Source organism: Carassius gibelio, chromosome A20 (assembly GCF_023724105.1).
Source record: "Carassius gibelio isolate Cgi1373 ecotype wild population from Czech Republic chromosome A20, carGib1.2-hapl.c, whole genome shotgun sequence".
NCBI lineage: Eukaryota > Metazoa > Chordata > Actinopteri > Cypriniformes > Cyprinidae > Carassius > Carassius gibelio.
Genome location: NC_068390.1, coordinates 6416421 through 6430746, shown reverse-complemented (window position 1 = coordinate 6430746; position 14326 = coordinate 6416421). Strand labels below are relative to the sequence as shown.

General features: G+C 37.5%; 1 protein-coding gene across 10 annotated transcripts in view; it reads left to right on the top strand.

Annotated features, from left to right (window-relative positions):
- The first annotated feature begins 7338 nt into the window (after nt 1-7338).
- The window catches only part of nrxn3b (neurexin 3b), a 402278-nt gene continuing 395290 nt past the window's right edge, over nt 7339-14326 (top strand). For all 10 annotated transcript variants that reach the window (XR_008148686.1, XR_008148685.1, XR_008148684.1 and 7 more), the window contains exons 1-2: nt 7339-7498; nt 10555-11635. Coding sequence is in view for 7 of the 10 variants with exons in the window: in XM_052534925.1 (XP_052390885.1) it covers nt 10939-11635 (697 nt within the window). In the remaining 3 variants the exon portion in view is untranslated. The remainder of the gene's footprint in view (nt 7499-10554; nt 11636-14326) is intronic.

Below are 14326 nucleotides of genomic sequence, written 5' to 3'. Positions count from 1 at the left end.
GATATGGCATGGTTACATGCTCATTTTATTAAAATCATTGATGTCTGTGTTTTTCATTGCAGAACTCAAACCAACTTTGGACTTGTCTTGTCTGATTTGAAGGGTCATCATTCTTGATCTTCCCTCTTAAAGGAATAGTTCACACAAAAAAATAATTTACTTGCCCTCATGTCATTCCAAACCTGTAAGACTTACTGTATGTCTTTACAACACAAATTAATATATTTTTAATTTTCTCATAATTTTGTTAATCCATTTATAGTCTAGATAATCAGTAGTTTCAAGCCTAATAAATACAGAGTTTTTGCAGAAGTAATCCTTTCCGATATTTATATATGAATAAAACTCAAATTATTTGATAGCAAACATGTATGTTCAAAATAAAATATTGGTCTCCCAGACTAACAATGGAGGACAAAAATTAAGAGAATATTAAATATATGCATTTGTGTTCCAAAATTAGCAGAGTTTGTATGAGTCTGGAACAACATGGAGAGAGTAAATTATGACCATTTTTATTATTTGGTGAACTAACCCTTTGAAGAGCAGCCCTCCACATACATGAACATTTGTGAGGTATGTGAATGTCATGCCTGTTTTAATATTTCAGTAAAGTAGCTTTCTGAAAGCAATATATTTATTCAAACAATATTAAATGCCCTTACACTTCAGTGCTGTCATTATAGCATTCTAGAGCGCTGTGGAAGACAGAGACATTAAACAATCACACAAAGTGTTGAAACATTAAAACCGATTATTTACCTATCCTTACAGATGTGAATACACCTATATCTGAAAATGTATAGTTTAATTTAAAAAAAATATTTTTTCAAAAGTGTTTCTCTTTTTAGGCCCTGATGAAGAGCAGGCAGTGACTGGATGAATGATGTTCAAAGAAGAGAACTTCCTTTCCCCTAAACTGATGCACCAGTGGGTTTTAAAGGAGGACGCTGCCCTGGATGTAGAAGATGTCACATGCTGTGCTGATGTGGCTTCTTCATGACTACTGTACATCAGTTATGCTAAAGAGATCATGAAAATTTACAGTGATGCATGATCTGTATTCATGGACTTTGAAACAAACTGTAAGTGTATAATTTGTAAAAACAATGTTAAATGCTTGTTCTGTGTTGTTTAGTAGAAGAGTTTACACTCTGTCATTCATACACATGCTCACATTCTTTCACACACACATGTCTGTTAAATGTTATAATATCAATGTTAATGCTGTGGTTCATTTGTGTACTGTCATGCTAGAATAGTTGGTAAAGAACTTAACTAATTGTACATTAATTGTATAAAAGTGTTTTCATATATTTTTTTACAGTATATAAAATTTAACAAAGTCCAATTTGATCTTAAAAGTTATATTCAACAAATGTTAAATGCTTTATTTTTGAAATCTGTAGCTGTTAATGCCATCCTTTTCTGCATTTATTCTTTCATGCATGTTACTTTTTGACTTTTCTCTTGTTTTTAATAAATATTTTCCCTTTGATAGTTATTATTTGTGTGTAAAAGTGATTTTTAAAATTAACAGTATTTCTAGTTTTTATGCCTAGCTCAATTTGGGTTCATTTTAGCCTAGCAATGCAGTGTTTCCCACAGCCTTTCACTCAATTGGTGGCGGCACTCTGCAAGTTCATTTTCTGACAGAAGGAGGCGCTAAGATCGAGAGAGGAACAGGTTTCTCCGGTAACGGCTGCAAAGCGGTGCTGAGCTCACAAACGCTGCCTTATCAAGCATTACACAAACATTTTCTAAATACAGTAGGTTTCCTTCTGAAATACAGTGATAAAAAAACACCCAAACTGGTTTTTGAAACCCTCCTATGTAGTAATTTTAAACAATACAAAAGCAACTCAGAAGGCTGGGTTAAACATGATAACCCAACTGGTTGGGTTAAAATAACCCAGCGTTGGGTTCGTCCCTTTTTGACCCAGCGCTGGGTTTCCAAAATAACCCAAATTGGGTTGTTTTCAACCCAGCAGTTTCTATAGTGTTCGGAATCATACATCCAGTTTCAGCAAATGTAGCAGGTAATCCGGGCGTTCCATCCATACAGAACATTCCCTTACTATTCACAGTATACACACAGCATATTGCAATATAGTAGGAGTGGGGTATTCCATTCCAAACAGAGCTTCAGTGTACTTGAGTTATATTCAGCAGAATCCGCTAAATATAGTAGGTCGTCTGGGTAGTTCATATGTACAGAAAATTTGCACATTATGCGCAGCATAAATACTGGATACTGCAGAAATAGTAAGAGTAGTGTGATAGTATGGTATAGTATATGATAGTATGGATAGTATTTCATATATATATATATATATATATATATATATATATATATATATATATATATATATATATATATATATATATTAGGGCTGTCAAAAATAGCGCGTTAACAACGTTAATTAGTTGTTTGTCGTTAATTACGTCAAATTTTTTAACGCATTTCACGCATTGCGCAGTGTGACAAATTATCTAGGTCAGGAAAGTCTTGTCGATCTCTGAATTCTCAAGATAGTAAAAAACAGCGACGAGCGCGGCGACGAAAACACAGAAGAAGCTTAAGGTTTTACCCCAGTTACTCTCAAATACATTCATGCCAAGCTCGATAAACAGAGACGACTTTGGTAGTTGATACGCAGGAGCTTCTTCCTGTTATAGCGTCCTGTGTTTCACAATGCCCATGCGCAGAACGCATACATGCAATGCAGCGAAAATTACAGCTGTTTGAAAAAGCATTTGCATTTTTACTTGGTTTTACTGGCACTTGAAGCCTTCAGAACGTGAAAATATCGATCCTAAAGAATTGTGGCAGGGCAAATGAACACCTCCTAAAAACAAGAGTGCCCAGAGTGCAGAGGGCGCATGTTTGTGTTTCTGAGTTCATTCTTTCGAGTTTCTCTATGCATAATTTCATAGATATGTGGCTATATTTAACCACTGGTTCACCTAAAACTCTTACACTATCTGTAGTTAAATGGCATGGTTTGATATAGTGGTCAGGTAAATTTGATTAAGTAAATGTTAAACTTTTGAAATTCAGAAAAAAAAAAGAACCACATATTGATGAATCAATACATGAAAATGATGTATCTGTGTCCTGTTATTTATCTTTTGGTACGCATTTCAGAAAAAAAAAAAATGGTTAGGATTCAGGTGTATTTGCAAATAGTGATTAATCATGATTAATCCACTGAAAATTCTGATTAATTTGATTAAAAATTTTAATCATTTGACAGCCCTAATATATATATATATATATATATATATATATATATATATATATATATATATATATATACGGGAGCATATTTTTGCATTTGTTTCCTCTCTTACTTTACACATCACAGAACGATCTGACCAATTATGGAAGCAGCAAGCTCAACCTCTCTGGCAGAGTTCATTCATCATAGCGTCTCCCGGATGGACCAGCAGCAGGAGAGCATCATTGACACCGGACGCGCAGTTCAAGCGCTCGTGACGCAGGTGTCCAAGCTCACCCAGCATATCCAATAACTCACCCTTCCCCCTGCGCCGCCCGCACAGTCTGTTCCCTGCGCTGCCCCAGGGACAAGCCATCAACCGGAGCCCCACCTACCCGTTCCCGAGAGCTATGCCATTGAGCCAAACTTCTGTAGAGAGAGCATTCCTTACCAGATGATCCATGCGTTTCTCATTACAGCCCCATACGTTTGAGACTGAGGAGTCTAAAATGGCTTTCGTACTCACGTTATTGACGGGACGGGCAGCCTTGTGGGGAATGGCAGTGTGGGAGAACCGGGACCCATTCTACGCCTCATTCCATGCTCTCACTGCAGAGATGAAGAGAGTGTTTGACCGGGCAGTAGCCGGTAAGGAGGCTGCCAGAATACACATCAGGCACATCAGTTGAAACTTCCTATCACCCCCCTCTCTAACGAAACATAATCCTCAGGTGGATTTGGGCTCGAACTTCATCAATATGTGGAGCGAGCATTGTCATGAGTCCTGTCTGGTGTCTGCTTGTTCATCTGTGTCCGTTTCGTGTTTCAGGAGAAAGCAGCGGTTCTGTCGAACTTGCCTGCAGAGCACCTGGACCTGAAGGAAGTGTTCAGTAAGTCCCGCTATGCTTTTCCTCCGCATCGTCCCTATGACTTTCATATAGATTTATTACCAGGTAAGTCAACATCTTGGGGCAAGCTTTACTCCCTTTCTATTCCTGAGAGGGAGGCCATGGAGAAATTGATTCCTGATTCTCTAGCAACAGGGTTCATCTGACCTTCCTCTTCTCCAGCGGGGATAGGGTTCTTTTTGTTGGTAAGAAGGATGGCTCTCTGCGTTCTTGTATTGATTACCGAGAGCTGAACAACAACACGATGAAGAATACGTATCCTTTGCCATTGATGTCTTTAGCCTTTGAGAGATTGCAGGGAGCATCCATTTTCACAAAATTGGATTTACGTAGCACTTATCATTTGGTTCGCATCAGGAAGGGGGATGAATGGAAAACCGCTTTCAACACCCCCAGAGGGCATTTAGAATTTTTGGTTATGCCATTTGGGCTTTCCAACTCCCTAGTGGTTTTTCAGGCACTTATGAATGATGTGTTGAGAGACATGGTAGATCAGTTCATATATGTTTACCCGGATGACATATTGATTTTTTCTTCATCACTCCAAGAACATGTTCAACATGTTAGACGAGTGCTTCAGAAGTTGCTAGAGAATGGGCTTCTTGTCAAGGTGGAGAAATGCATTTTTCATGCACAGTCTGTTTCTTTTCTAGGTTGCATCATCTCTTCTGAGGGAGTGCACATGGATCCTGACAAAGTTAAGGCTGTGATAGATTGGCCAAGTCCAGATTCCTGTAAGGCCCTACAGCAGTTTCTGGGCTTGTCATCCAGGAGTAAGCCACGATTCTGGTGGCCATTAATGGCTCGCAATGTTCACGATTTTGTTTTGGCTTGCTCAGTTTGTGCCAGTGGTAAGACGTCTATCCAACCCCCTAATGGGTTACTCCAATCCTACGAGACCCTGGTCCCACATCGCACTAGAATTTGTTACCGCCCTCCCACCCTCTAATGGCATGACAGTTGTTTTGACCGTAGTGGACTGGTTCTCGAAATTGGCACATTTCATCCCCTTGCCCAAATTACCATCAGCCAAGGAGACAGCAGTAACTGTAATTGATCACGTCTTTCGGTTACATGGCCTCCCGATGGACGTGGTTTCTGACAGGGTTCCCAATTTGTGTCTAAGTTTTGTAAATTATTGGGAGCTACGGTTAGCTTGTCTTCGGGTTATCATGCCCAAAGCAATGGTCAGTCCGAGCGAGCCAACCAATATTTGGAGAGAATGTTGCAATATTTGGTATCCAAGAATCCTTCATCCTGGAGCCAGCAACTCTCTATGGTTGAGTACGCACATAACTCGTTACCAGTGTCATCCACGGGCCTCTCTCCGTTTGAGTGTAGTATAGGTTAACAGCCACCAGTTTTTCCTAATCTGGAATCTGAAGTCCCCTCCACTCACGCCTTCGTCCAGAGGTGTCACCGCACATGGACCAGAGCCCATGAGACTCTGCTCCAGGTGAGGGCACGCACTAAGGCTAAGGCCGATCACCACCGGTCAAGGCCTCCCGTATACGTTATGGGTCAAAAAATGTGGCTTTCTACTTAACAACATTCCGCTCAGTTCCGTTTCTAATAAGTTAGCTCCCAAATTTATTGGCCCATTCCCTGTCACCAAGATCATTAGTCTGGTGACAGAATTCATCCAGCCTTTCATGTATCCAAAATCAAACCTGTGTTTTACTCCCGATATTAATCCGCATGATCACCCATCTCAGTTCCATTCCATCCTGTTGTATATTGCTGTTCATTCTCTTATGTGCTTGTGCACCGTACCATTAAATCATCTTCACTGTTTCATTTGCTTCCTCTCTTACTTTACATTTCACTCTATATCCCTCAAACTATATTATTTTTAGATACAGAGCAATAGTTTGTAGTTTACAGTAATGTATATAAGTACATATCAAATTGTTACATTTATAATTGCTATCCCCCGCCTCCCCCGAGTTCACTTACGCATTTGATGACGAAATATCATGTGGAGCATGTTGCGTTATAGGAAACAGTATCCCATGCAGTGTCTTCAGATGCATTCATCAAATTTCAGCAAATGTACTAGGGTAATTTGTGAATTCCATACAGAAAATGCACATTCTTTTTACAGTATACACACTGCAAACTGCAATACATCAAACCCAGCTTGTGTACTGATTTCAGTGTGTTTGAGTTATAATTAGCAGATTCTGGCAAATATAGTAGGTAATACGGGTATTCCATGCATACAGAAAGTGTGCATACTATGCACAGTACATACTGGATACTGCAGAAATAGTAAGAGTAGTATGATAGTATGGCATTTTGAAAACATCACTTGATTAGCTGGTTCAGAGGTTTTTGATTAAGGTTGAAGCTAAACTCTGCAGGACACCCCTGCTTTAAGCCCTATGATGCTTAAGATGTCATTTGCTTTTAAATTTGTGTGGATATTACGCCAGGGTATGTGCTGTATCTAATAACTACGTTTACTATAAGCATACTCCAGAGCAATTCATAAAAATATTTCAAACGCAATGTGATGTTTACAACATTTTGTGATCATTCATTCATTCTTCCTTTAATTTATTTACATAGTTATTTATTTAAATATGCAAACATCACACACACACACACACACACAAATTATTACTGCGCCTGAGACAAACGTTCGCGTCTCCTGTGTGCATGTGCATTTGCATTCTCATGCGTGTTCCCACAGGACACTCACACACTGCCTCATTAAGCCGCGTCAATGATCTTTTCATTAACTTTTCCGTTTAATTAGGTCGCAAGAACTGTCTTATATCTCACAGCAACATTCGCTATGATCGAGCGTTGATAGACTAGATTTCTTAATTATGAAAATATCAGCGCGTATGCCCATGACAGTAACATAATGTACCTATTAGAATGGTTAGAAACCTGTATAAACGTGGTTTTAGAATTGATTTTTTTGTAGCTGGGCAGTTTCAAGGCACTATTCAGGACCATGGAGACTTCCCCAGATACTTCCAGACAGTGTTCCTAAAACTGGGGAGATATTATGTTAAATGTAGGATTTATATTGATATTGACTTATTTGGGGATACCTGAGGGCGATTTCTGACAGAAAGCGCTATATTTGTCTTGGTACGTCTTTAAATGGCGTGTTTAATGTGAGTGGTGGGCGGAGCCGCGAAGCTCGCGATCACAGGACAGGCTCCAGCTCCTCAGTCGAGCAGACGACAGCGAGCTCTGGATACGCGGATTATCCCTCTACACTGGATTTGACCTCAGCATCACTCCATCTGCGCTCCATCACTCGAAATGTGGATAAAGTGTTTTTGGTTTTGGAGAAAATTTGTTGAATAAACCGGATTCTCCATCGGTGGAGTACAATCTGCATCATATAAGGTAAATCAGAACTACTTTAAGAGATTTTTAGAGAGTTTCACAAATGCGTTTGGAAATTAAATCGAATTACTCCTGTTGTTACTACCATGTTTTGCCTTTATTTATAAATATATATTTTAAACGCATATCTTCCGTGCATTTTCTCTGGGATAGCCATATTTTTATAATGCAAACGTTTGCAATTTAAATTCGAAATATAATTTTTATTTTGCAACATGAAAGAGATAGAAAAAATATTTTTGTTTTATCCTATTAATCCTATTAGTCATAAACATTTCTGAAATATTTAATGGATGTTTGAGATACTGTCATTGCTAAAAAAGGTACTGAAGGATGACAGATGCAAGCAGCAGTCTGAACGGGATCCCAACCCACCCCTCTGCTTTAATAGTGCAAAACTTTCATGGCCTTGAAGAATGTTAAAGTAATAATGCTACAGTTTTGTTTATTCCAAAATATTGCTGATATTTTCAGTTTTACAGTTTGTAGCTGCCATATAAATGACATGTAAAATAACTGAATATACCTCAAGGTCAGCAGCCCACTGATCATATTACTACGTTACTTTTAAATAAATATGATGGGTTTTTATACCATAATTTGACCTGAAAATGTTCTCTATCTTTCTCTCGCTCTCTCACTTTCTCTTTATAGTATATATATATATATATATATATATATATATATATATATATATATATATATATATATATATATATATATATATATATATCCTTCTTTCCAGCTTCTCATATGCCTGTATTTGTGTATGTATGCATGTGTGTTTTCCTTTTGAATACAGAAACAATTTAAAGGGTTGAGGTGTGTCCCCTTTTTCTCTCTTATGGAACACCAAAGGAGATGTTTATCAGAATGTCTGATCAGCCCTCTTGAAAAGATAGATGGAGAGAGAGCCTGCCAAGCTTAAAAAAAAAATAAATAAATAAATAATTGCATAATTACAAGTAGCCCATAAGACCTGTGCACTATATTACTTTGGTTTTGCAGCCTTTTTAAGTGTATGCAAATTACCAACTTCAACGTTCTGCTGTAAATTACTGCTTTGGTTTTCCACAGAACAAAAGTAAATCAGGTTTTGAAAGACATGATGGTGAGTAAATGATGACAGAATCATATTTGGGGTAAACCATTCATTTAATTGGGAATCCCATTTAAAACCGTATGTGATGAATCATTTCTATTCCATAACGCCCATGCTGCTGCACATTATTATCACGCTGCAGCATACTTTTGCTTGTGAGGTTTTTTTTTTTTTTTTAATGTTGTTTTCTCTTTTTTTTCTTTTTGTGAATGCATGTCAGGAGGTATTGGATGCCTTGACGTCACATTGCCTTTTCGATAAGATAAATTCAGACATTAAGAATTTGAGAAACATTTGCAGGAGAAACCCAGCAGAGATTGACATGACATTGGAAGAAAGCACATATGGTATATAATACATAATCAGCAGCATATATATTTGTTGTTTCCAGTACCCACCATCTTGACCTTGCTCACAGAGAATAAAACATGCTGGAGATGTCTGTAAATCATTTAAGACAGATGGAAGACTTTCCCTCTGATAGTTATTTGTAAGCTTTTCATGCTCTTTTGCCTTTTGGGAACCAAATGCAACATTTATTCTGTTTGAGTGAATTTTCTATGGATTACAGAGCATATGGCAGAACACATACAGTACTTCAGAGTCTTAATTCCTCATCTCTAGTCTTAGTTCTTCATTTATTTTTGCTTATGAGATGGGATGTATTATGCTTATGCCCAAAACAACTCTCTCCAAAAGTCCTGTCCAAATTTCTCTGGAGAGTTCTGATCGGATCTATGTAATTTATAACCCAATAATATGTATTATGTTTGTAATAAGGATCAGGTTTCAGGCCAGCCTGTTCGTAACAGACTTAACAGGAGGTCTTTCTGAAAACCCGTTCTCTATGATGCCTTGCCTACTAGTGTGACATGCATGGTAAATGTCTTGACCGTGGTCACTGCTTTCTGCTCGGGTCACCCTTTTCACCTTTCTTCTCAAATCTTGTGGAGCTCTATTCTCTATTGAAACACTGACAAGACCACTATCGCTCAAGAGACGCTCCACTCATTGGTGTTGGTATCAGTTGCCTTAATTCAATAGCTGGCTGGCAGGGATAGATTAACTATTCAGGGCAGGTAGTTAAAGGGGCTATTGTGTTGCACCGCTGTGGAACAGTTACGATTGGGGAGGCTTTTGTCTCTGGGGGCTCAATGCCAAAGCAACAGCCAGGCCAGGGTTGGATGGAATTCTACACACATGTACAGTATCTCTCCGTAAGACATCTGTCAACTGACCGCGTGTGTTGTAAATACTTAGGTTTCATAAACACCAAATATTTGACAGTGGATATTCAAAATGCAAGTACAGTTTTGAGTATTAAATGGTTGTGTTTTCTTTATATATGTGCAAAATGTATTTTGGAGGGTTGGCCTGCGCAAACAAAATATATTTTTAACACATTTATATAACAATACCAGCTTTTAAAGGTAAAGTGTGTATTTTTAAGCCATTAGTGTCATCAAACCTAATTGCAAAATAATGTAATTAAATAGTTTTTTCCAATTTCCACATTTGCCATTAGTCAGACGAATATGTAATAATGTTAAAAGACAGAAATCACCATGTTGGTTAACTTGAATATTTTCCAAGAGAAGTAAGTTATAACCCTTCTAAAAGGTTATAACAAATCACAAAACCGTAAGCCATTCTTTAACATTTGTCAGTTGAATAAATGAATAAATCATATTTAATTATAGCTAATGATTTCTTACAGTAACAATATAAAAATCTGTGATACTCTAAATGATTGGGTGAATATATTAAATCAAACCCTGACAAACACATTTGTCATTTTTTTTCCCAGGACCCCAGTTTGAAACATTTGAGTTGGTCTAAGGAAACATAAGTGTAAGAGAAACACAAAACTGCCCACTGTATATAGTATATTTTTCTGTGTGTTTAATTTATAATGAATCAAATGAAAATGTATGTCATTTTTTTATCTTCGCAGATTAGGTAAAGAAGGAAAAATGTGGCCATTACCATGTGGCGATATAATGGAATCAGAAGCAATATGGAACATCCCTGTTTTAATCCAGAAAGTCAACTCAAAGGAACATCATCAGTAAAGCCCATCTAGACAGCAGAAGCAGACCAGTTGTCCACTTCTAATCTCAAGGCTGTTTGGTCTGTTTTGGAACTCATCCCAGTAATCTTAAACAGGATTTAGGATAACATGTGTCAATAACCTCAATGGCCTCACGTTCTTCACTCATATGGTTATCATCTAAAGGATTTGATGTTTCTTCAATGACCTCCATATAATTTTCCAGAAAATATATCTGAGGAGTTTTATTTTGTTCATTGCACTCTTGTAGCATAAGCACTGGTTACCATGCTTCCCATTTGCTGGCCCCATCGTGCACTATTACTATTCAGCACCTTCCTGAGTCTTGGTTTGGGCCTGGAGTTCACAGGATCAGAGGGTCAGTGGGCACGTTATCTTCGCTGGGATGCAAGCACCAGAAGTGACCTCAGCTTTCAGTTCAAAACAGCCATATCAGATGCACTGGTTCTCTACTTTGACGATGGAGGATATTGTGACTTCCTGCTCCTGAGTATTGAAGAAGGCAAGCTTAAGTTGCATTTTAGTGTGGACTGTGCAGAAACCACTATAACCTCCAACAAGATGGTGAATGACAGTCGCTGGCACTTTGTCACCATCAGCAGGCACAACTTGCGAACCGTGTTGGCGCTGGACGGAGAGTCAAAGGTGGACGAGGTAAGACCACAAAGGCAGTTCATGAAGATAGTCAGTGACCTTTATCTTGGAGGAGTGCCTCAAGACATTCGGACATCTGCCCTAACACTACCAGCAGCTAAGGAGATGCCACCATTCAAGGGGATTATTACAGACCTGGGTTATGGAAATCAGGTTCCAACACGCCTTGGAAGCCAAAAGGTCCGGTTAGAGATGGAAGGCTTGTGTACGGAAAACCTCTGTGAAAATGGAGGCAGTTGCAGCATGACTGACGGTGAAGCTTACTGTGACTGCTCTAAAACAGGATATGTAGGTCGTTACTGCAATGAAGGTAAGAATGGCTCCACTTGATTTTGAGCACATGTCTGGCCAGCAGTTTGATGTAATTAAGTTAGTTATCTATTTCTAAGAAAACCTAGGCAAAAGATTGTCAAAAAGTAAATAAATAAACAAATAAATAACAATAATAAATAAATAAAAAAACCTTGCAACAACTTGAAATCAAAATGTACCCTATTTACTTTCCAGTTACCCATTCATGGTAAGTTTATTTACAAGTCAATACATACATGTGCAGTTAAATTACACCTCACAGTGCATTTAGACACTTGTGTCAGCCTTAAAGAAATGTGTAAATACATTACATGAATAAAACATACAGTATGGTATTTATTTTAAATAAATTTAGCCTACAAACTCTTTCAAGTGAAACAGACATATGCATATATGCAAAAGTTACTAGGAAACCAGTTATGACTTGAAGAGAATTGACAATATACATCCACTAAAAATCCCTTGCTACATTTGCAAAAATGTATAGATGAAGTTAGATGAAGTTGCCTGATGTTCATTTACATTACATTTTAAAGCATGGTTTAAGTTTCCAAATAGTATTTATGGCCACTAATGCTATTTAAGGTGTGGATCTGTAAGATATTTAATAATAAATATGTTTTGATTATCAGTAATTATTTTGCTCAATGTATCACTGATTGAGTGGCAGTTTCTGTCAGCATTGGTTACCTTGACATGTTACAGATATTTTTTTCACTGTTTTCACACAAACTTTTTGCAGGCATATCCATTGTGTTTTTTTGTTTTTCATAATAATTGTTATAGGTTAAATTATAACTTTTCCATCAAATATCCAGATCCTGCACATTCCAGACAATGGAAGGTACACCACAATTTCAAGAAATGAACCTTTTAAACTGAGATTTTATTTCTACTTTCTGAGAAGAGAAAATTTCTTATTTCTAAATGGTCAAGTTTCTTTCTTTTTTTTCAACTGTACTTCAGTGTTAAGACCTGTTTGGGATTACTGTCACTGGAGACTCCCCAGCAGGTATTAAAATAAGTCTCAAAACTGATTATACTTTCCGAATGCACACTGAATTGCCAAGAGACTTTGGTGCTGTGGTTATGAGAGATTACTCTTTTTTGTGTTGTGCCCTGTGTATAGTCGATAATTCCACAAGCATCTCAATTTATTCAGGGCATGAATATAAAGGCATCCAGTCAGGCAGGGAATCAGTAGACCCAAACCTCAATGACTGACTTATTGCATTTCATGATCAAACCCAAGCCCTTTAGACTGATCACACCAGCCTTGTGCCTCAGTGCTCAGTTGGTTTTCAAGATTAAGTGATCGTCCTCCGTAGTGACAAGAGATCAGGCTGTTTGATCAGATCACCTTTGGATCAGTAGGGTGCTCAGGGCTAGCTTGTGAAGGATGTTCCTGTGTCTCTGGCCTTCTGGCAACCAGTAGGCCTAAAAAAGTGCCCTTAATGAGGAGCCAGTCAGCAGCTGCTCAAGGGAAAACTGATGTTATAAATGTGAAGCTAGCAGACCTCTAATCTCAGAGCAGGGGTTTTTCTCAGCCTGTTCTGTGCCTTGAGCACAGGAGTTGCTGTCAGGGCTGTCACAGCTTGTCTTGGCTTCATCAGGCGCCAGTCGTGTCCATAGATTAATGGACGTGTCTGATAACGGATTGCACCAGTGAGCTGTGGGAGCGATTCATAATTAGGGGCAGAACGAAAGAGAAATGGCTAATTTGCTGGTGGGTGATGGCGACAAATGATGGGCTTGGACTTGGACTTACATGCTCTTAGCACCACACAGCAAGGCTGCATTTACTAATTTATGGTTAATTCACTAAGAATGAATTGAAATTAAGTTTTAATGGCAGTAATAGTAAATTAACAAATTAATAATGAGTTTTGTGAATAAGGCACAATGTATAATGAGTCTTATTTACATTGATGGGTGCTTCTTTCATGGGTTCATTTTTATTAAAAGTTGGATTTTAACTTTTTTTTTGGTACAGTATATGAAATGTTATATAAGATCACTTTGAAACTGACTTGGAGATGTTTTTCCTTAGATTTAGATTATTCCTTTTATATAGATTCTAGATTTACTGTAGTCCCAGTGCCAGACTTTTAGTTGTCCAATATGAAAATTATGATTATAAAAATGTATGATCATCTAAACAAAAACTAAAATAAACATAAACCATTTCGGTAATTATTACAGTTCTACCACACTGAATAATTTTGCATCTAAGGAGACAGTAAGGTCAGTGAAGACAAATGAGGTACCCATTTTATCAAAAATGTCATCTCCACAATTGTCATTAAATTGCAGGATGCACGTTTTGAGACATAGTATAAATTACATTGTGATGGGGTTTCAGAATTATTGAAAAAAGAAGTGTGGGAGAAAAAAGTGCCCATAGTTGGGGCATACTTAGGGCATGTTTGTACTAAATAATAATAATAATAATAATAATAATAATAATAATAATAATAATAATAATAATAATAATAATAATAATTAAGGAAAGTCCAAAGCGGCCATGCATTATATTTTTTTTCCTTTTTGTTTTCTCGTTATAACGACTTAATTTTCTCGTTATCTCGACATAACGAAGTTCGTTTTCTCGTTATAATGACTTATTTTTCTCGTTATCTCAACATAACGAAAGTTTGTTTTCTCGTTATAACGACATGACAGTTTTACT